The 21664-nt window shown below is 32.3% G+C and overlaps 1 protein-coding gene across 5 annotated transcripts in view; it reads left to right on the top strand.

The window, feature by feature from the left end:
• unc79 (UNC-79 domain-containing protein) overlaps nucleotides 1–21664 on the top strand; it is a 152653-nt gene that overhangs the window by 98023 nt on the left and 32966 nt on the right. For 2 of the 5 annotated variants that reach the window (XM_076483501.1, XM_076483500.1), the window contains exons 36-46: nucleotides 205–310; nucleotides 3800–4057; nucleotides 8706–8753; nucleotides 9022–9137; nucleotides 14798–14883; nucleotides 16098–16340; nucleotides 16636–16746; nucleotides 17139–17243; nucleotides 17491–17574; nucleotides 18420–18509; nucleotides 20370–20545. In XM_076483501.1, coding sequence (XP_076339616.1) covers nucleotides 205–310; nucleotides 3800–4057; nucleotides 8706–8753; nucleotides 9022–9137; nucleotides 14798–14883; nucleotides 16098–16340; nucleotides 16636–16746; nucleotides 17139–17243; nucleotides 17491–17574; nucleotides 18420–18509; nucleotides 20370–20545 — 1423 coding nt within the window. Of the gene's footprint in view, nucleotides 1–204; nucleotides 311–3799; nucleotides 4058–6018; nucleotides 8591–8705; nucleotides 8754–9021; nucleotides 9138–14797; nucleotides 14884–16097; nucleotides 16341–16635; nucleotides 16747–17101; nucleotides 17244–17490; nucleotides 17575–18419; nucleotides 18510–20369; nucleotides 20546–21664 lie in introns of those variants that run through there. The other 3 variants (XM_076483502.1, XM_076483503.1, XM_076483504.1) reach the window with 3 other exon arrangements.

Genomic DNA, 21664 nt, shown 5'->3' with positions numbered 1-21664 from the left:
GTTTTTGTATATTTGCTATTAGGGTTTGAACTACATTAAAATAATTCTTTTAAAAGTAGTATAGTTTTTGGTAGACATTAACATGTAGTCTTGAGTACAAATTTTGTAAATAAACAATTTTTAAACTACATTTAATTAAGTTATTAAGCATTTTTGTTCTACTTTCCAGTTGAAATTTTCTGTGATTCTTATTATTATCTGTAGAGGATGTGAAGAGTAGGCTTCATTACCGACCTAAGAAACAACGGAAAATGGGTCTCAGCTCCATGGAAATTCAGAGACTGGCTGACCCAAAGTCTGCAAACAGTAGGTATGAAGCAAATTAAATGTGTATCACAACTCTTCATGGTATTTTGATAATGCTAATATTATAGGGTTACTGGTATCCTGATGTGAAATATAGTCTAGATTTTAACAACTGTCTGAGTTATATGCATTGATTCCTTAAGAAGAGATAGAATGTTAGAGGAAGAAAAGAGGTTTTCATTGTTGTTACCAGTGGTCGTCTGGCTGTTACTGGAGGTGGATTACTTAACAGGTATTACCATTGGTCTTCTGGCTGTTACTGTAGGCAGAGTTACTTGAACTGGTATTAACATTCTGGCTGTGACTGGAGGTAGAGTTGCTTAGCTGGTGTGTTGAGTGGACTTCAGACTGCATACTGTCCTGTTTATTTTACACCTTTTGTTTTTCCTTGCTACACCATATGATACTTTGTTCTTCAGTAGTTACACTCATCCTGAATATTAAACATTTTCTGTGATTGCTGCAGAAGGGATTGATATCCTACCAAAAGAGTTGTTCTGGGTTTGATATCTTTCTGTGCTTGTGGGCTTTTGTGTTCAGCTCCATTTGTGTATGGCTAGCATATACATTTAGTTGTTGATTTTTCTATTTAGTTTCTTAGCTTACAGAAGCAATGAATATCCTTCATCAGGCAAAGGATCTGTACATAGTAGAGGACTTGTACTCAGTGGAGGACCTTGAGTGTCCATTGAAAGTTTAATGTATAATTCTTCAGAATAACTCCTTATCAAATGAAACTTTGATGTACACAAAAAGGATCTGTATGTATTAAGAAGTTCGCAAAATATATGACAGAAATAAGAAGTAACGTTTATATCAATGATGCATAACCACATAACAGAATCTCAAAAAATGAACATGTAAGAATATTTAAACCTTAAAGTTTGGAGTTGTTTGAAAGATGAGCTCACAGTTAATCTTTTTTTTTTTTTTAATCTCAGTTACATATCAAGCAAGTTGTTACTAGTGGGACACACAACTTCTGACCTGAGAATTCTAGTGTGTTTAAGATTTATTATAATCTCAGTTACATATCAAGCAAGCTGTTACTAGTGGGACACACAACTTCTGACCTGAGAATTCTAGTGTGTTTAAGATTTATTATAATCTCAGTTACATATCAAGCAAGCTGTTACTAGTGGGACACACAACTTCTGACCTGAGAATTCTAGTGTGTTTAAGATTTATTATAATCTCAGTTACATATCAAGCAAGCTGTTACTAGTGGGACACACAACTTCTGACCTGAGAATTCTAGTGTGTTTAAGATTTATTATAATCTCAGTTACATATCAAGCAAGCTGTTACTAGTGGGACACACAACTTCTGACCTGAGAATTCTAGTGTGTTTAAGATTTATTATAATCTCAGTTACATATCAAGCAAGCTGTTACTAGTGGGACACACAACTTCTGACCTGAGAATTCTAGTGTGTTTAAGATTTATTATAATCTCAGTTACATATCAAGCAAGCTGTTACTAGTGGGACACACAACTTCTGACCTGAGAATTCTAGTGTGTTTAAGATTTATTATAATCTCAGTTACATATCAAGCAAGCTGTTACTAGTGGGACACACAACTTCTGACCTGAGAATTCTAGTGTGTTTAAGATTTATTATAATCTCAGTTACATATCAAGCAAGCTGTTACTAGTGGGACACACAACTTCTGACCTGAGAATTCTAGTGTGTTTAAGATTTATTATAATCTCAGTTACATATCAAGCAAGCTGTTACTAGTGGGACACACAACTTCTGACCTGAGAATTCTAGTGTGTTTAAGATTTATTATAATCTCAGTTACATATCAAGCAAGCTGTTACTAGTGGGACACACAACTTCTGACCTGAGAATTCTAGTGTGTTTAAGATTTATTATAATCTCAGTTACATATCAAGCAAGCTGTTACTAGTGGGACACACAACTTCTGACCTGAGAATTCTAGTGTGTTTAAGATTTATTATAATCTCAGTTACATATCAAGCAAGCTGTTACTAGTGGGACACACAACTTCTGACCTGAGAATTCTAGTGTGTTTAAGATTTATTATAATCTCAGTTACATATCAAGCAAGCTGTTACTAGTGGGACACACAACTTCTGACCTGAGAATTCTAGTGTGTTTAAGATTTATTATAATCTCAGTTACATATCAAGCAAGCTGTTACTAGTGGGACACACAACTTCTGACCTGAGAATTCTAGTGTGTTTAAGATTTATTATAATCTCAGTTACATATCAAGCAAGCTGTTACTAGTGGGACACACAACTTCTGACCTGAGAATTCTAGTGTGTTTAAGATTTATTATAATCTCAGTTACATATCAAGCAAGCTGTTACTAGTGGGACACACAACTTCTGACCTGAGAATTCTAGTGTGTTTAAGATTTATTATAATCTCAGTTACATATCAAGCAAGCTGTTACTAGTGGGACACACAACTTCTGACCTGAGAATTCTAGTGTGTTTAAGATTTATTATAATCTCAGTTACATATCAAGCAAGCTGTTACTAGTGGGACACACAACTTCTGACCTGAGAATTCTAGTGTGTTTAAGATTTATTATAATCTCAGTTACATATCAAGCAAGCTGTTACTAGTGGGACACACAACTTCTGACCTGAGAATTCTAGTGTGTTTAAGATTTATTATAATCTCAGTTACATATCAAGCAAGCTGTTACTAGTGGGACACACAACTTCTGACCTGAGAATTCTAGTGTGTTTAAGATTTATTATAATCTCAGTTACATATCAAGCAAGCTGTTACTAGTGGGACACACAACTTCTGACCTGAGAATTCTAGTGTGTTTAAGATTTATTATAATCTCAGTTACATATCAAGCAAGCTGTTACTAGTGGGACACACAACTTCTGACCTGAGAATTCTAGTGTGTTTAAGATTTATTATAATCTCAGTTACATATCAAGCAAGCTGTTACTAGTGGGACACACAACTTCTGACCTGAGAATTCTAGTGTGTTTAAGATTTATTATAATCTCAGTTACATATCAAGCAAGCTGTTACTAGTGGGACACACAACTTCTGACCTGAGAATTCTAGTGTGTTTAAGATTTATTATAATCTCAGTTACATATCAAGCAAGCTGTTACTAGTGGGACACACAACTTCTGACCTGAGAATTCTAGTGTGTTTAAGATTTATTTTTTATTTACCATTTAATGTGTTAAGATTTCTCTAACCATGTAAGAAATATGAAATTTTTTTTTACATTTTAGTTTTAAACTAACATTTTATCTGTTGAGATTTTTTTTTCAGTCAGTCAAAGACATTTAAAATATTTTTATATTCTGATTTCAAATTACCATCTCATCTAACAGAGAAAGGAAGCTGAGGTTTTTTCATTTGAGATCTATTTTACTGTGGTTGGTATGATGCTATAATGTTTTATAGGGATTGGGAGGATTCTGTAATATGTTGCTTTGATTGGTGGGATGATATAATACTTATTCTGTGAATGGTTATTTACAGACGCAGAAAAACTGAAGTTGGTAGTAACAATAATAGTGTTGGATTTTTGTCAAAACGCTCCAGCACCAGCCAGTCATCAGGTGGTGGTCATGTTGCTGAAGATACTGTCACGGAACGATGCAGTGAATGTGGTGGAGTTCTTCAGGAATTCAGTAATGAAGAACTAGGGTTATGCATTGTGATTTTGTCAACCTATGTTCACCGAGAGCCTATCCTGGCTTCCAGCCTATTGCCAGAAATGTTTCAAGCTGTTTCCAAGTAAGATTTATGTTATATTATCTGATATATCAATTTAGTGAATTTTTTGGGGGTTATATATACAGGGGGGTGAGATGCAAACATTAACTCTCTTACATTGCTTCTATAGCCTAAATATTAGGGTTAGTGAAAACGAATTTAACAGTTTGCCAATTCCAAGCAGACACACATTCATACCTGTGCATTTTGTTAAATAATGATTTAGTTCAGTGAAACAGTCACAACCATCTAACCTTTCAGTGGGATTTCACTTAAAGAAACAAACAAAATTTAAAAAAGTGTTCTTGCATTTTTTGTGATCTGTGGTAGTTTAGGAAGATAATGAGCCCATTTTTGGTATTGGAAGGGTTTTGTAACACTGGTTATAATGACAAAATTATGTAAGAATCTGTTTGAATTTTTATGTGTTATTTTCTCAAATACAGTCAAAGCTTTCAGTAATAATGTTCTTGACAGCTCCATGGGCCTCTATAATTATACCTATTGCTTTTAATGTCAGCAAAAATGACTTTGAGATCTTAAATGAGTAGTAGTTAGTGTAAAATGAATGTTGTATATTGTTAACATCACTAGAATGTATTACAAAATATCTCCAATACATCAGTGATTAATTGTTGAAACCTATTTTTACTCCAGTGCTCTCATAACCACTTTTTTATCTAACCCTAACTTGAGCATTTGAGAGAATTGGTGGGCCTCATCTTAGTTTTAATATCATAAAATAGTATTTCATCTTTATATAAGTTATTTCTTTAACCTTGTCAACATAGGTTATGTTGTTGTGTTTGTTGACTTGCATTCAAAGTTTTATTGAACCATTTTACAAACATATGTCAGTAAGTTTCATATCAAATTGAGGATTGTAATTCAAATTTTAGTATTATATATTAGATAATTTCTTATTTTAAAGATAGATATTAAAAAACACACCAAAATATCGATCTTTGTATCCTGTGGTATGCTGTATGCAACAGTTTTTCAGATTGGATATTTGTGATGTCCAAATTCAAAGCCTACAGTTTCTCACCAATTAGAAATTTAACTTACTGATATTGACATGCTAGAATGTAAAATAAGAATCTCCTATCTCTTCTATTTGTTGAGATGTCTCAACATGATCAAAAGTATGTGGACACTTCTTCCAATTTGTGGGTTTGGCTATTTCAGTCACATCCATTGCTACAGGTGCATAAAATCAAACATACAACTATGCAATTCCCATAGGCAAACATTGGCAGTAGAATGGGTTGTACTGCAGAGCTCAGTAATTTTCAACGTGGCACTGTCATAGGATACCACCTTTCCAACAAGTCAGTTCATCAAATTTTTGTCCTGCTAGAGCTGCCCCTGTCAACTGTAAGTGCTGCCATTGTGAAGTGGAAATGTTATAGGAGCAATAACAGCTCAGCCTCGAAGCGGTAGGCCACACAAGCTCACAGAACAGGATCACTGAGTGCTGAAGCATGTAAAATTCATCTGTTCACAGTTGCAACACTCACTACCAAGTTCCAAACTGCTTCTGAAAGCAACATCAGCACAAGAACTGTTCATCGGGAGTTTCATGAAATGGGTATTCCATGTCCAAGCAGCTGTACACAAGCCTAAGATCACCATGCGCAATGCCAAGCGTTGGCTGGAGTGGTGTAAAGCACACTGCCATTGGACTTTGGAGCAGTGGAAATGTATTCTCTGCAGTAATGAATCACGCTTCACTATCTAACAGTCTGACAGACGAATCTGGGTTTGACATATGCCAGGAGAACTCTACCTGCCTGAATGTGCCAACTGTAAAGTTTTGTGGAAGAGGAATAATGGTCTGGGGCTATTTTTCATGGTTTGGGCTACACTCTTTAGTTCCAGTGAAGGGAAATTTTAATGCTGTAGTATATAATGACATTCTAGAGAATTGTGTGCTTCCAAATTTGTGGCAACAGTTTGAAGAAGGCCTTTTTTGATTTCAGCATGACAATGCCCCTGTGCACAAAGTGAGGTCCATAAAGATGTGGTTTGCTGCGAATTGTGTGGAAGAACTTGACTGGCCTGCACAGAGTCCTGACCTCAACTGCATTGAACAGCTATGGGATGAATTGGAATGCCAACTGTAAGCCAGGCCTTCTTGCCTGACATCAGTGCCTGACCTCACTAATGCTCTCATGGCTGAATAGCAGTGAATTCCTGCAGCCATATCCCAAAATCTAGTGAAAAGCCTTCTGAAAAGAATGGAGGTTGTTAGAGCAGCAAAGGGGGAAATCAACTCCATATTAATGCCCATGGTTTTGGAATGAGATGTTCAAGAAGCACATATGGGTGTGATGGTTGGGCATCCACATACTTTTGGCCATGTAGTGTAACTCAAAATTTATTGAATAAAATATGCCCACCTTTTTTTGTTTTTGGAAACACTCCCTTGTATACACTTTTTTCTAAATATGACACGTGAATAATCATTTGAAATCTCAGAATGTCCTTCTAGTGGCTTGTTTAGCCATTAAGTATTATGACATCAACTTATTCGTTTTTGAAACAATATTTCAAGGAAGTAGCTTCTGTTTGTAGTCTGCTCAAAATTTCTTATTTTTTTTACACACAAATACAACTTAGTTACTGAGCATGAGAAGTTATAGTGAAATTCTATAGTATTGATATACTCATTGATGATTTTTTTCATCAATACATGTTTATTTGTTTTTTAAATTTCATGCAAAGCTATACAAGGGATATCTGCACTATCCATCTCTAATTTAGCAGTTTAAGACTAGAGGGAAGGCTAGTCACCACCACCCACAGTCACTTTTGGGCTACTCTTTTACGAAAGAATTGTGGAGTTGACTGTAACATTATATCCCCCTCCCCACGGCTGAAAGGATGAGCACGTGTTTGGTGGGATGGAGATTCTAACCCGTGATCCTCAGTTTGTGAGTCTAGCACCCTCACCACCTGGCCATACATTACCTGTTATTTCAACCCTCCAATAAACATCAGAGCATAAAACAGTTTCCCTTATACTAAGGTAAAGTGTAATTATAAAGGATTTTACCAGATGAACATGGAAAATATCAAATGTTATCAAGGAAAGTCTGGAGTGTGTTGTAAGAAGGTCTTGTTTTACCGAATATCTAATTTGAAGTTTTAACAAACTAACATTACTCTTTTTACTAATAATACAAAATTAGTGATGTTAATAAAAATTTGTGAGTGTAAGGGATCATACAAATAAGCCTACAGAATCAAGGTATTTTTATCAAACGTTGTGTACAAGTTATAATATTCATTAAAACACTGGGTATTACTCAAAAATTTCATTAAAATACTGTGTATAAGTTATAATGTTCATTAAAACACTGAGTACAAGCTATAATGCTCATTAAAATACTGATTATAAGTTATAAAGTCCACTAAAACACTGTATATAAGTTATAAAGTTCAATTTTTTGTCTTATAGAAGAATGTTGCTTAGTAACAAGCAAGTCAGTTACATTTTTAGTATTTTAATATTATCAATCACAATACAGAACTATGAGTAATCATAATGCCATTTTGTGTAGAACTTAAACTTGTATAAATTCTGCAAATTTGTTTTCATTGTTGTGTGAAGGTTTGAGTAGTTAAACTTTAAGTTTTTTATCTAGTTGTAGTAATGATGAAAAACTGTGAAACCTATAAAAACAGTTTATTAGACCTAAAGTAATTGGAAAGTTTAACTGTGTATCTATTACTGAATTTAGAGATATTTTTATGTTTACTTTCTTTTAAAAGTGAAATTATTTTTATGCAAAATATTACAGTAGTTCTGAAAGATACACACTTGTGTGGACTATAGAGGTACAGGTGACTTGTATACCCAGGGCTTTAAGTTGTTTGCAGTTAAATGCAACTAAGAGATACCTTATGTTGTGTAGCAAACAAAAGACTTGTTATATAAAGCAATATTGAATATGATATTACTTAAAGCTTATTTGAGTAAGATATGTGTACTTGTAATGTTAAAAGAATTTTATTTTTCACTAACTCTAAGTCCTAACTGTAGTATTTTGATTTCAGTGTAGCATAACTTTTTTTCCATTTATTTATTTTTTATTTAGATACTTTAAAAGTCATGCCAATTATTGTGTGGAAAATATAACAATGAAATAATTAATTGGATTTGTTAAACACAACACACTAATAATTCAGTTTTAACATCAAACTAACTTGGTTGAGGCTGACTTTGTTGTTAACATTTTGTTTCTCACATCAAACTAACTTGGTGGAGGCTGACTTTAGAAACAAAATGATAATTACAGTGTCAAACTAATTTGGTTTAGGCTGACGTTGTTAACATTTGGTTTCTAACATGAAACTAACTTGGTGGAGGCTGACTTTGTTATTAACGTTTTGTTACTAACATCAAACTAACTTGTTTGAGGCCAACTTTTTTAGAAGATAATCCTTAGCTGGTCAGGTTGTTCAGTGAAAAGTGTTACACATTATGTTAACCATGTAAGATTTGTTGTTTTTGTGAAAATTGTTTAGTCACAAAAAATAAATTTTTCGTTTTGAATACAGAAGTAAATATATATTCAGTATTTCATAAAATTGATAAAATCATTTATATCATTTCTTTATTTATATAACCAAATGATTAATGTCTATTTTATTTCACTTACAGAATAGCTTCTAGTGCATCATACTTGTCTTATTCTTGGCAGTATGAAACGTAAGTTAAAAATGAAAATTTATCTTCAAAATTAATTTTATTAAATCTTTCTTGCATTGATGTTTCTCTTCAAATTTTGTATAGGTATAATCACCCAGAAACAAAATTAGAGCTTATGTGTGAACTATTTTTGATCAGGTATTGCAGGTTCCATTACAAGCGTAACTTTAAGTTATGTGTTCACAGTAATTTGTAGTTTATTCAATTTTTTTCTTTCTGTGTTAACTCTGTATAAATAGATCTTTATTTAAATAATATTTTTTTGCAGGAACACCTACCTTCCTGGAGGGGCAGGTAGTGTTGCAAGACAGTTTCTTCGTTGCACTTTACATCAGCTTGCACCGTATGGGGTTTTTACTCAGATATTCAGTGCTGAATTTGTTGGTAAGTGTGATATTTATTAGTAAGTTCAATGCTCAATGCTGCATTCACAGGTAAGTACAATACTCATACCTAAATTTGCTAGTAAATAATATATTCAGTGCTAAATTAGCTGGTAAATAAGTGTATTCAGTGCTAAATTAGCTGATAAATAAATATATTCAGTGCTAAATTTCATGGTAAATAATCTATTTATTACTAATTTTGATAGTAAATAATATATAAAGTGCTAAATTAACTGATAAATAATATATTCAGAACTAAACTTGGTGATAAATATTCAAGTATTGTAAGGAGCTTCCTCCTGAGCAATGAGGACCATTTCTTCTCCTCTAGCTCTCTTTACTTTTTATGTAACTTAATTAGAGTGCTTTGATGTTTTAATCAGTGTTTACTTTATTGCTCATTTGTCATGTTGAAATCATTTAGTTTTGTTTCTACCTGTTAATAAGGTGTTTTTGATGCTTTTAGTTCTGTTTCTACTTGTCAATATGGCATTTTTGATGTTTTTAGTTCTGTTTCTACATGGTAATATGGCATTTTTGATGTTTTTAGTTCTGTTTCTATGTAATAATGTGACATTTTTGATGATTTTAGTTCTGTATCTATTTGTTAATATGGTGTTTTTGATGTTTTTTGTTTCCACCTTTTAATATGACAACCAGAATTTATTGTAATAAGAAGCAAAGTTATTATTTCACTACAAAACTTATATGTACATTCTGCTGCAATATTAGGTTAGCTTTGTACACTTTCGTAGATTATGTAAGGAAACTCTTATGGTTTTGTGATGTGTGTACTGTGCACCAAACTGTCAGTGCCACATCTGTGTTTGTCACTATGAAGACTCAGCCATTTCTGACAGAAGAATCTTCTTGTAATTTATTTTATATTATAGAAATTATCCATGGAAGCCAGCAGTGAGGATAATAAAAGATGTTATAGGTTATCCATAGAAACCAGCAGTGAGGATAATAAAAGATGTTATAGGTTATCCATAGAAACCAGCAGTGAGGATAATAAAAGATGTTATAGGTTATCCATAGAAACCAGCAGTGAGGATAATAAAAGATGTTATAGGTTATCCATAGAAACCAGCAGTGAGGATAATAAAAGATGTTATAGGTTATCCATAGAAACCAGCAGTGAGGATAATAAAAGATGTTATAGGTTATCCATAGAAACCAGCAGTGAGGATAATAAAAGATGTTATAGGTTATCCATAGAAACCAGCAGTGAGGATAATAAAAGATGTTATAGGTTATCCATAGAAACCAGCAGTGAGGATAATAAAAGATGTTATAGGTTATCCATAGAAACCAGCAGTGAGGATAATAAAAGATGTTATAGGTTATCCATAGAAACCAGCAGTGAGGATAATAAAAGATGTTATAGGTTATCCATAGAAACCAGCAGTGAGGATAATAAAAGATGTTATAGGTTATCCATAGGAACCAGCAGTGAGGATAATAAAAGATGTTATAGGTTATCTATAGAAACCAGCAGCGAGGATAATAAAAGACGTTATAGGTTATCTATAGAAACCAACAGTGAGGACAACAAAAGATGTTATAAATTATCCATGAAAGTCAACAGTGAGGATAACAAAAGATGTTACAAATCATCTGTGGAAACCAGCAATGAGGATAATAAAAGATATTATAGGTTATTCATAGAAACCAGCAGTGAGGATAATAAAATATGCTACAAATAACAGAAAAACAACAACAATATATGTTTCAATATCTAAACATACTACCATACTACTGATGTTTGAATATTAGTTTTCAATGCTGACTGTGTAGTAATATGTATAATTTTTAATATTTTCAAAAGAATGAAACAAGATAAAATAGTTAATAATGACAACTAACTGCAGGATGTCGATAACAGTAACTGACTCTACAGGATGTCGACAACTGTAACTGACTCTACAGGATATTGATAACAGTAACTAACTCTACAAGAAGTTTATAATGGTAATTAACTCTACAGGATGTTGATAACAGTAATTAACTCTACAGGATGTTGATAACAGTAACTAACTCTACGGGATGTCGATAACAATAACTAACTCTATGGGATGTCAATAATGATAACTAACTGTACGGGATGTTGATAATGGTATTTAAGTTTATAGGATGTTGATAACAGTAACTAACTCTACAGGATATCGATACCTGTAACTGACTCCACCAGATGTCGAAACTGGTAACTGATTCTATGGAATGTCAGAAACAGTAACTAACTCTATGGGATGTCGATAACGGTAACTAACTGTACGGGATGTTAATAACAATAACTAACTCTACGGGATGTCGACAACAGTAACCAACTCTAAGGGGTATTGACAATGGTAACTGACATTACGTGATGTTGATAACTGATTATTGGTAACTGATTCTATGAAATGTCAGTTACAGTAACTAACTCTACGGGATGTCGATAACAATAACTAACTCTATGAGATGTCAACAATGGTAACTAACTCTACGGGATGTCTACAACAGTAACCAACTCTAAGGGATGTTGACAATGGTAACTGACATTACGTGATGTTGATAATGGTAACTGTCTTTATTATATGCTTCAAAACTTCGTTCCTTACAAAAGCATCTCACCTGGGGTTGTGGTTTCCTTCCTTGTTGGGCCACACTTTTTCTGAACAGATGATCTGTTATTGCTCCTTTTGGCCTGCGTATCCAGGCGCATCTGGATGAATTGGATCTGCCCTTGGATAACATTGCTGTTTCCACTGGTCAGCCCATCCCACCATGGCTTATTACGGTCTGAAAATGTGACCTTTATTTAAGTCATCTGAGAAAAGCAGATACTCCTGATTAGAAGTACTATCTTTTATTTACTGAACATCTTTTGAACCATCCTACCATTCCTATTTATACAGATGGTTCAAAATCAGCTGACTATTTTGATTTCTGCCATGGTTTGTTGTGGTTTGGTGGTTGTGCACAGAATCTCCTCTACACCTTCTGTGTTTACTGCTGAACTGTACGCTGTTTTTCTTGTCCTGGATCACATAGAAGCTAACCAGTACTCTAATTGCACTATTTATACTGACTCCCTTAGTTTCTACTGTCCCTGGAATCGCTTCACGTTGGTTCACACCCTGTTCTCACCACTATTCAAAACCAACTGTCCCATTTCTCTTTAACATCTACTTCTGTCGTAGAAGATGGCCGTAACATCAAATAACTCTAAACTGGGACTGGAAAGGCCAACTTCGGGTGACTAACGCTGCTGTTTGAACTGTCTGTTACTCATCCTGAGGAGTTATAATTCAAATTTTGCTACAAGTCTTTTAAAACGTTTATTACTTTTTTTTCTGAAAATGGCCATCAAATACCTCAAAAACAGAACTGGAAAGGCCAACTTCAGGTGACTAACAGTGGTTTTTAATTTACCTTTTGTCTTCCTGGTGAGTTATGATAATTACAGTTATGCTACAGAAAGTCCTTTACAGCTTGTATAACTGTAGTTTTTCTCTTACAGCTGTAGACTAGATGTAAGAATTGGGTTTAATGCTATTTATGTTTATAATTCAAATATTAAACTTTGTTTTGTTTTACCTTAATTTCCTTTTATGAATTTTACTTTAATTTTAACTTTTTACTGGATGTTTAGTGTAGATAGCCTAGTTGCTTTGTGCCATAAAACACCAAACCAACCAACCAGCCAGAATAACCACTTGTAATGTGATGTATGGTTTATGTATTTGGTTCTTCTTGAATAACTACTTGTAACATGATCTATGGTTTATGTATTTAGCTCTTCTAGGATAACCACTTGTTACATGATGTATGGTTTATGTATTCAGCTTTTCCAGAATAACCACTTGTAACATGATGTATAGTTTATGTATTTGGCTCTTCCAGAATAACAATTTGTAACATGATCTGTAGTTTATGTATTTAGCTCTTCCAGAATAACCACTTACAACATGATCTATGGTTTTAGTGTTTTATTCTTCCTGAATAACAACTTGTAACACAATCTATGGTTTATGTATTCAGCTCTTCCAGAATAACCACTTGTAACGTGATGTATAGTTTATGTATTTGGCTCTTCCAGAATAACAATTTGTAACATGATCTGTAGTTTATGTATTTAGCTCTTCCAGAATAACCACTTACAACATGATCTATGGTTTTAGTGTTTTATTCTTCCTGAATAACAACTTGTAACACAATCTATGGTTTATGTATTCAGCTCTTCCAGAATAACCACTTGTAACGTGATCTGTAGTTTATGTATTCAGCTCTTCCAGAATAACCACTTGTAACATGATCTATGGTTTTTGTGTTTGATTTTTCCTGAATAACAACTTATAACATGATCTATGGTTTTTGTGTTTGATTCTTCCCGAATAACAACTTGTAACATGATCTGTGGTTTTTGTGTTTGATTCTTCCTGAATAACAACTTGTAACATGATCTATGGTTTTGTGTTTGGTTCTTCTAGAATAACCACTGTAACATGATTATGGTTTTGTGTTTGGTTCTTCTAGAATAACCACTGTAACATGATTATGGTTTATGTATTTAGCTCTTCCAGAATACTCATATTAACAGAGAATATGTTACATAGAATTCATGAATGATGCTTACTCGCAAGTGGCCACATTAGATGCATTAAAGTGATTGTGATTTATTGTACAAGTGATATCTAATACCTTAATATATAACTTATCAAACATCTGTCAAGCTCTTACAACTTTTGTGACCAGTCTTAATGGTTATTGATGTTGTATATCAGTTTGTTAGTGTTGTTGAATGGTTTCAAGCATTTGTAACAATTTAGTGTAACATTTGCACAGTTTAATAAACTCTGAGTTTTCATGTTAAATGAGCCATAATAACTTCTTTGACTGAATGTCTACATTAAGATCCAAACATTCAGTAGGCACAGAAATATTCATTGTTGTGGAACCTAATGCTGTTACAGCATATAATGATCAATGGAATAATTGCAGCTGTTACTCCAAGGTCTACAACACTGAAAAATTGTAATTTTATTTAGAAAATATTTAATATTTTAAAAAATAACATTGAGTTTATTTATAATGATAATATATTTGTACAGCAAGGAGTATTTTCTATTGAGTGACATCGCTGATGTCATGAACTTATTTTGTAACAGCCCTGTATACCTTCAAACGCATTACCCTCTGTTTTTTTTGTTTTTTGCTGGCCCCTTGTGAGTTTTGTTTATGCAATCTTATTTGGGATAAGGAGTCAATATATTAGTCAGTTCCAAGGAACCCTCTAGTGAATAATTGTTATTTGGATGAGTCTAAAGTGCTTGAAATAGCTGCTGAGAATAAGGTCAGCATCTAATGTTCTAACATGTTTGTCATACAAACTGATGTTGCTTGAAATACCTCGTAAGGCAAGTAAAACTTGTGTGTCAGTTCTGCCTGATGAATGACCATTTCAAACATCATATCCATGTTTTGCAGGTTGAATAAGCAATCATTTTTCAGCTCTGAATGCAGTGTATATGATGTATTAAGTCTTAACCTCACATTTTATTAACACTTGTGTTTTTGATAATTTTTAAAACATATACTCAGTTTTTGTTACAAAGCTGTCTTAAACATGTTTAAAACATTTGTATAATACACAATTTCATTTTGTCTTTCTAGACACTGAATTCTTTAAAACAATGGCACAAGCTTTGACAGATTTTTGTGAGCTGAACCAAATTTCACCTCTCATATATCTGTTTGAGGTAAATATGTTTTTTTATGTGTAGTATAATTGTGCATACTGTATTTAACCAATTATTTACTGATGAATTAATTTATTCATGAATAAATAAGTTTATAATTTAAGTAACTGTTAAAGTCTAATTTGCCTATTTCAATCAGTATTCTGGTTACCATTTTTTTTTTTTTTAAATAAGTGCATAAACATCTGTTTCTAATCATCCAGAACTCTTACATGTTGAAATTGTATATCTTACATTTTCTTTTCTATGTGCACATCTTTCATTGACTAAATACATTGCTAATAGAATAAAATAGAATATATGTTTCAGTTTCAGTTGGTGTGTTCTATAAGAGAGTGTTATTTAGTCACTTTAAGTTTGAGACCTGGTGCATAGTAGAAAAGTACCCTAATAACTTAGTTAGATGTTAGTGCTTTTAAGTAATGCTTTTGTAATTACTTAAGATATAACAGTACTTCCATGTCACTAACAAGGCCCATCCTTAGAATTAACTTCAGGGTCATGGGATGACAGAACATTAGGCATTAATTTGTTTTTTTCATTGTTGGATTTGAACTCTATCCTGTTGCACACTGGATGGGTGCTTCACAAACTGAGATGAAGAGCTAGCCATCTAATTACAAAAGATTTGTAACTACTCAGACTCCAACATTAGTATATTTATTTCAATGATATATTAAAGTGTAGACTACAAGGAACATGTTTACTCTGTCTCAACTAGTTGATTTACCTAGCTGTAGAAGGAGAAACTTCAAGTATACCTTGTCATTATGTTATACCTTACACAGCTGTTTAAATACAGAACTCGGTGGTGTGTCATGATGCCCTTATTTGTACTTAAAAAAAAAAAAATTGGGGATAGCTATGTCTACATTATATGATAAGTGCAAGCTATGTACATTATCCCAGTTGTATCTTTAGCTTTTAGTCTTTTGTGTCTAGAATGAGTTGTAAGATGTCATTCTTTTTTCACATTGATTTTCCTTTCTGTTTTGTCCCCCACTGGTACAGTAGCAAGTCTACAGATTTACAATGCTAAAATCAGGGGTTTGATTCCCCTCAGGGGACTCAGCAGATAGTCTAATGTGGCTTCGCTATAAGAGAACATACACCTTTCTGTTAAACCAAAATAGCTGTATCTATTCATTATGGTTACCTGAGAAACTTTTAAAAATCAAACAACAATTATGTTTTTATTTTCTGTTTTGTTGTAGAACCTGAATGAGAAGAAACAAATTCCACATGATAATATATTCCATATTCTTGAAAATGTAACCACTTATATGGAATGTTTACCCTTGGAAAACTGCTCTCCATTGTGGGGTGCTTTCCTTCCTCAAGTTGAGATTTTCCTGCGTAAATTACTTTTGACACTCCCTACAGGACCATGTAATTTGACTCCAGCAATTCGTATAATGTTGGCTGTAATCAAAATGCCTCCTTTGTTATCATATAAGGTAAGAAATAATTTTGTACTGAAGATTAAGACTGTGGATATATGACTAATGAAAGTGAAGTATCAAAAGTTGATTTATATATGTACAATAGGACTGCTTTCATTTACTGATAGTCTAAGATATTGGTAACAGTTAAGAGAGTGAAATGAATTTTCAGTGTCTTTGGAACAAAGATCAAAACTTTTAAAACAAATTGTGGTATGATAGCAAATTTTATTTTTTGTCTCTTCTTGAACCCATTTCTAAAGCGTTGAACTTAGCTAACTGTCCTAATGATATTAAATTTTATTTTCAGTCTCTTCTTGAACCTATGTCTAAAGTGTTGAGTCTGGCCATACAGTTTTCACCACTATGCTACAAACACCTGTTGGAGCTTTGCCACCTTTGTAATCGCAATTTTGCTCGGGTAAATTTATGTGATGCTTTTGATGTTGGCACTTTTCAAAGTTATGTTTGTTTCTCCAAAACTTTACCAAAAAAGAAAAAAAATTCTTATCTCTAAAATATTTAGTGGGTTATTTGAACCTTTGTGTACATTATGGTCAGTAATTAAGAAAAACAAACTTCGCTGCTAAACATTTCATAATTATGCTTTTCAAGTTGTGTTTATATGTGGGTATTTGTGTGTAAACCTATCTCAGTATATATTACTGTGCCTTAGTGGTTTTTATTCAACATGTAAATCTGTTGATTTACAGATGCTCTACTGTAGACTCTTACTTTATTATGTACTTATTAACAACTTTCATGTGTTTACCTAGTACACAATGCATGGTTGAAATGCATGTACACTTTCAGGAACGTGACAAACAGATGATGACAAGAACAACAGTATTTGAGCTTGTCCAGGCTCTCAAGTTCAAGTCTACTGTTCCAGATGAGAACTTGCTCATGCTAGTACAGGTAAGAAACTGAAACAACTGTGTTTACCTTCAGTGGAAGTTGCCCACTACAGGTAAGAAACTTAAACAACTGTTTATATTCAGTGTAAGTTGTCCACTACAGGTATGAAACTATGTTTACCTTTAGTGGAAATTGTCCACTTCAGGTAAGAAACAAAAAACTGTGTTCACGTTCAGTAGAAGTTGTCCTTGATGTTTTTCATTCATGTTTAATAAGAATAATTGACTACAATTTTTCTTTTCAACAGTTTGTTCTGCAAGATGTTGGTGGGTGTTTAGGATCATCAGTTATGCTTGGAGACTTTGTTCATCCCTCAGAAATACCCAGTGTGGTGAGTGTGTAATGTATTGTAAAAATTAATTTTCTTTATTAAAATAATGTTGTAAAAGAAATAGTGGCTTTCATTTGAGAGCAGTATGCTTAGAGAATGAAAGACATTTAAAGTTGAGAAATTACCCTGAATGTATATAGATACCAGTTGAATCACATTCTTAGTAATTACATAGATCGGAAACTTTGTTTATATATTTATTTTTTTACTTCTGAATTTGCAAGAACTTATTAAGATATTAGGAAAATAAGTAAATTTTTTTTTTCTATTCAATACATATTGAGTGGTTAGTTTAGCTCTCATTGTCAAATGTGATAAGCATAGTTGGTGAAACATAAGATGAGCTACTTCAGTTTTAGCTCATTATAATGTCACCAACAGCTGTTATAAACTACTAGCACAAAAAGGGTCCCTTGTTGATGATCTGAGGCAGAGTGGACATAGAAACATTTTGTAATTTATAGTATTAATTATTACTTATAATTAATACTATAGAATATTAGCATCTCTTTGAGTAGAGGTTATTATATAGTTGTTAAAGTGTTGTTACTTTGTTTACTGGTTTCTAGAATGAAAAACTCATTAAAACTAGAGCATGTAGAGCTGAACCGTTTTCATATTTGAATTTAGCAGGTCACAAAGGGTAAGAATAAGTAAAAAAATCTTATGCAACTGAGATTTCGAAAAAATTTGTTGACCTGTGTTATTACTTATAATTAATACTATAGAATATTAGCATGACCTCTGATGCATTTATTATAGTTAGTTGTTTGATGACTTTGTTAAAGTATACATAATTTTGTTACAAGTTTTCTCATGACAGATTGTGTGTTAATGTTTTTCAGTATTCAACTGGTGCCAGTGAGTGTATGAGGCAGAACTTACATGATGCTTTAGAGTTTATCACAGATGTTCACACTTTAAGTAAAATTAAGGTGAGTTTAGAACATGTGTAATCATGGTGTTACTTTTATTTTACAAGATTATTCCAGTGTTAGATAAATATAATTACTTGTCAGTACAAAACATCTGTAAGTGTTTCGTTTATGTTAAAAAAAATCACAGACATTTGAGGTCAGGTGTGGTCCAGTGATTAACATGCTACAAGTTGCAATTCGGTTAGTTCATCGATATCATCCTGTTGCCATAGAAACGTGCTCAAACATTAATGATACCATAAGTGTGACTTATAAATCTTACTGTCTGATAAGAAAAGAATAGCCAAACAGTTGGCAGTCAGTGGTGTTGACTATGTGTCTTGTCTGTACTCTAGCAGTTTGAAATTAGGGATAGCTATGCCAAGCTAACTTTCATATCACTAAGTATTAATCATAAACCAAAAAAAGTCTTTCTGCATCAGTTTATAACAGACACAAAATTTTAAAATTATATATGTTATGTAGGCAACAATTTATTGTTCGAGAACACTGCAAAGGAAATTACATTCTAATGTGCATAATTTAGATTATCTGTAAAAATGTATTAGAATTTACATGTGTGAAAGTTTTTTATATTTTCTGTTCTAATGAGAATATTCTGTGTTATAAACATATGACTTTTACAAAAAAGATGTCACAAATATTGTGTGTTTTTTAGTAATGTGTATTAGATGAAGTAAACTTCTGTAATTTTATTTTGATGAAACAATTATAGATCTAGTGTTTATATAAATGAGAATGTCTGGTAGTTCTATGGCAATATTATTGCAATTCAGGGATAAACCAAGCATGTGTGCTCTTGATCTCTGCAAAAGTTAAGAGATTCAGGGGCATAGTATGTGAAAAGATAGGTTTACAGGTTTATTATGGGTGAAATGAAAGAAGATATTTTATTTCTTTAATGATCCACGAATGTATTGTAAAATAAAATAACTTAAACTGTATTTGAATGAGATTAAATAAGATATTTAATTACAACTTTGTAGGTGTACTTGAAGGTTAATAAGATATTTAATTATAACTTTGTAGATGTACTTGAAGGTTAATAAGATATTTAATTATAACTTTGTAGATGTATTTGATGGTTAATGAGGTGTTTAATTATAATTTTGTAGGTGTACTTGAGAGTTAATGAGATATTTAATTATAACATTGTAGGTGCAGTTGATGGTTAATGAGGTATTTAATTATAACTTTGTTGGTGTACTTGATGGTTAACAAGATATTTAATTATAATGTTGTATGAGTACTTGAGGGTTAATGAGATATATAATTATAACTTTGTAGGTGTACTTGAAGGTTAATAAGATATTTAATTATAACTTTGTAGATGTATTTGATGGTTAATGAGGTGTTTAATTATAATTTTGTAGGTGTACTTGAGAGTTAATGAGATATTTAATTATAACATTGTAGGTGCAGTTGATGGTTAATGAGGTATTTAATTATAACTTTGTTGGTGTACTTGATGGTTAACAAGATATTTAATTATAATGTTGTATGAGTACTTGAGGGTTAATGAGATATATAATTATAACTTTGTAGGTGTACTTGATGGTTAAGGAGATATTTAATTATAAATTTGTAGGCATCTTTGAGGGTTAATGAGATAATTAATTTTAAATTTGTAGGTGTACTTGATGGTTAATGAAGTATTTAATTATATCTTTGTTGGTGTACTTGATGGTTAATGAGATATTAAATTATAACATTGTATGAGTACTTGAAGGTTTATAAGATACTTAATTATAGCTTTGTGGATATTGTTGATATTATTGTTTGCCTTATGCCAATGTTAATGTTTGTCTGATGACAGTTTTATTGTTTGTCTCATCCAAGTTTTATGTTTTATTACAGAGTAGTCTACATGGTACTTCAGCTCGTTTAAATGAAGAAACTTTGGGTGGACAACTTAAAGCAGGAATAGCTCAGTACCTTGCTATTGAAATATCTAAAGGTAATGGCCGTGACAACCGAGCTATTTCAAAATACCTACCCTGGCTATACAACCCGCCATCAACTTTGCAGCAAGGGTTTGTTTTTTCTGCTGTTTTCAGTACTTAATTGAAACTAATTAAACAATTTGATTACCTTTTATAACTTTTAATTATCTGAATATGGGCTTTGTCAATTTGACGGACACGGTGACCCTTTTGTACTTGTTCAAAGTCTTTATATATTTGGTACTACTAACTTTTATTATAGTGCTATATCTTCAGTCTTTAAGTAAACATTATACGTCTTTCACATACAAAAAAAATCTTATATTTTAGTGAAGTATTTTTTAATAAATGAAAAACAAGATTTTTCCATTGATGTCTTGAGTATTTGTTTTGAATAGTCTGTGTGCAAAGTAATTTTCATCTTAAGGTTAAAAATACTTTTTCTCATCATAAAAATCTCAAAGTTTATTTATATAATCTCTAATTTCAGATGTTTTCAGTAAAACTTTATATTTTATCTGTTATTTGCTCTACTCTAACTCTGTACAAGGTTGGATAACTTGGCCACTACAAACAAAAAACGAACAAGTTAAAATATCCTATTTTTCGTTTTAGAACGACTTCAAATTCTAACATGAAATTACACTTATTTATCATAAGTAGCTTCAACCATTTCACATCAGGTATTCTTTACAATGCATGACAGGAAGTTTCAGTGTCTTATATTCAACGTTTTATTAAACTACATTGTGTTTATATTATACTAAGTAATATGATATAAACACTTAGCTAATATTCCATATTTTAAAAGTATTTAAATTATTAGTTCTTATTTCTATAAGGAAATGTTTTAAAAAATTCTGATCTTCCCCTATTGTTACACAAGAACACCCTTTTTCTAGATCTCTTCTCTGTTTTATCCATCACCCTCTCAAAATGTATGAAATTAAACATAAATTGCTCCCTACAATATCATAGCTTTTCAGACAAACCATAATTTTTATAGCCTTTAATTTTGTTTGGTTACAGAGCTATAAATAGAAATACATAACCCTTTTGCAACACCTACCTGTCACACTGTCTCTTTCAGGCTTTGCTGAGAGTTCTATTTTGCATTTAATTATGTATTACCTGTAACTACCATAAAGTCAAGGTTTTCATCTATTAAATGACATTTAACGTTGTGCTCTGAACAGACAAGTATCTGTT

The sequence above is a fragment of the Tachypleus tridentatus genome, chromosome 13, assembly GCF_004210375.1.
Source record: "Tachypleus tridentatus isolate NWPU-2018 chromosome 13, ASM421037v1, whole genome shotgun sequence".
In the NCBI taxonomy this organism is placed as follows: Eukaryota; Metazoa; Arthropoda; class Merostomata; order Xiphosura; family Limulidae; genus Tachypleus; species Tachypleus tridentatus.
Note: the sequence above shows the minus strand (reverse complement) of the source record. Positions and strands in the feature narration are given on the sequence as shown.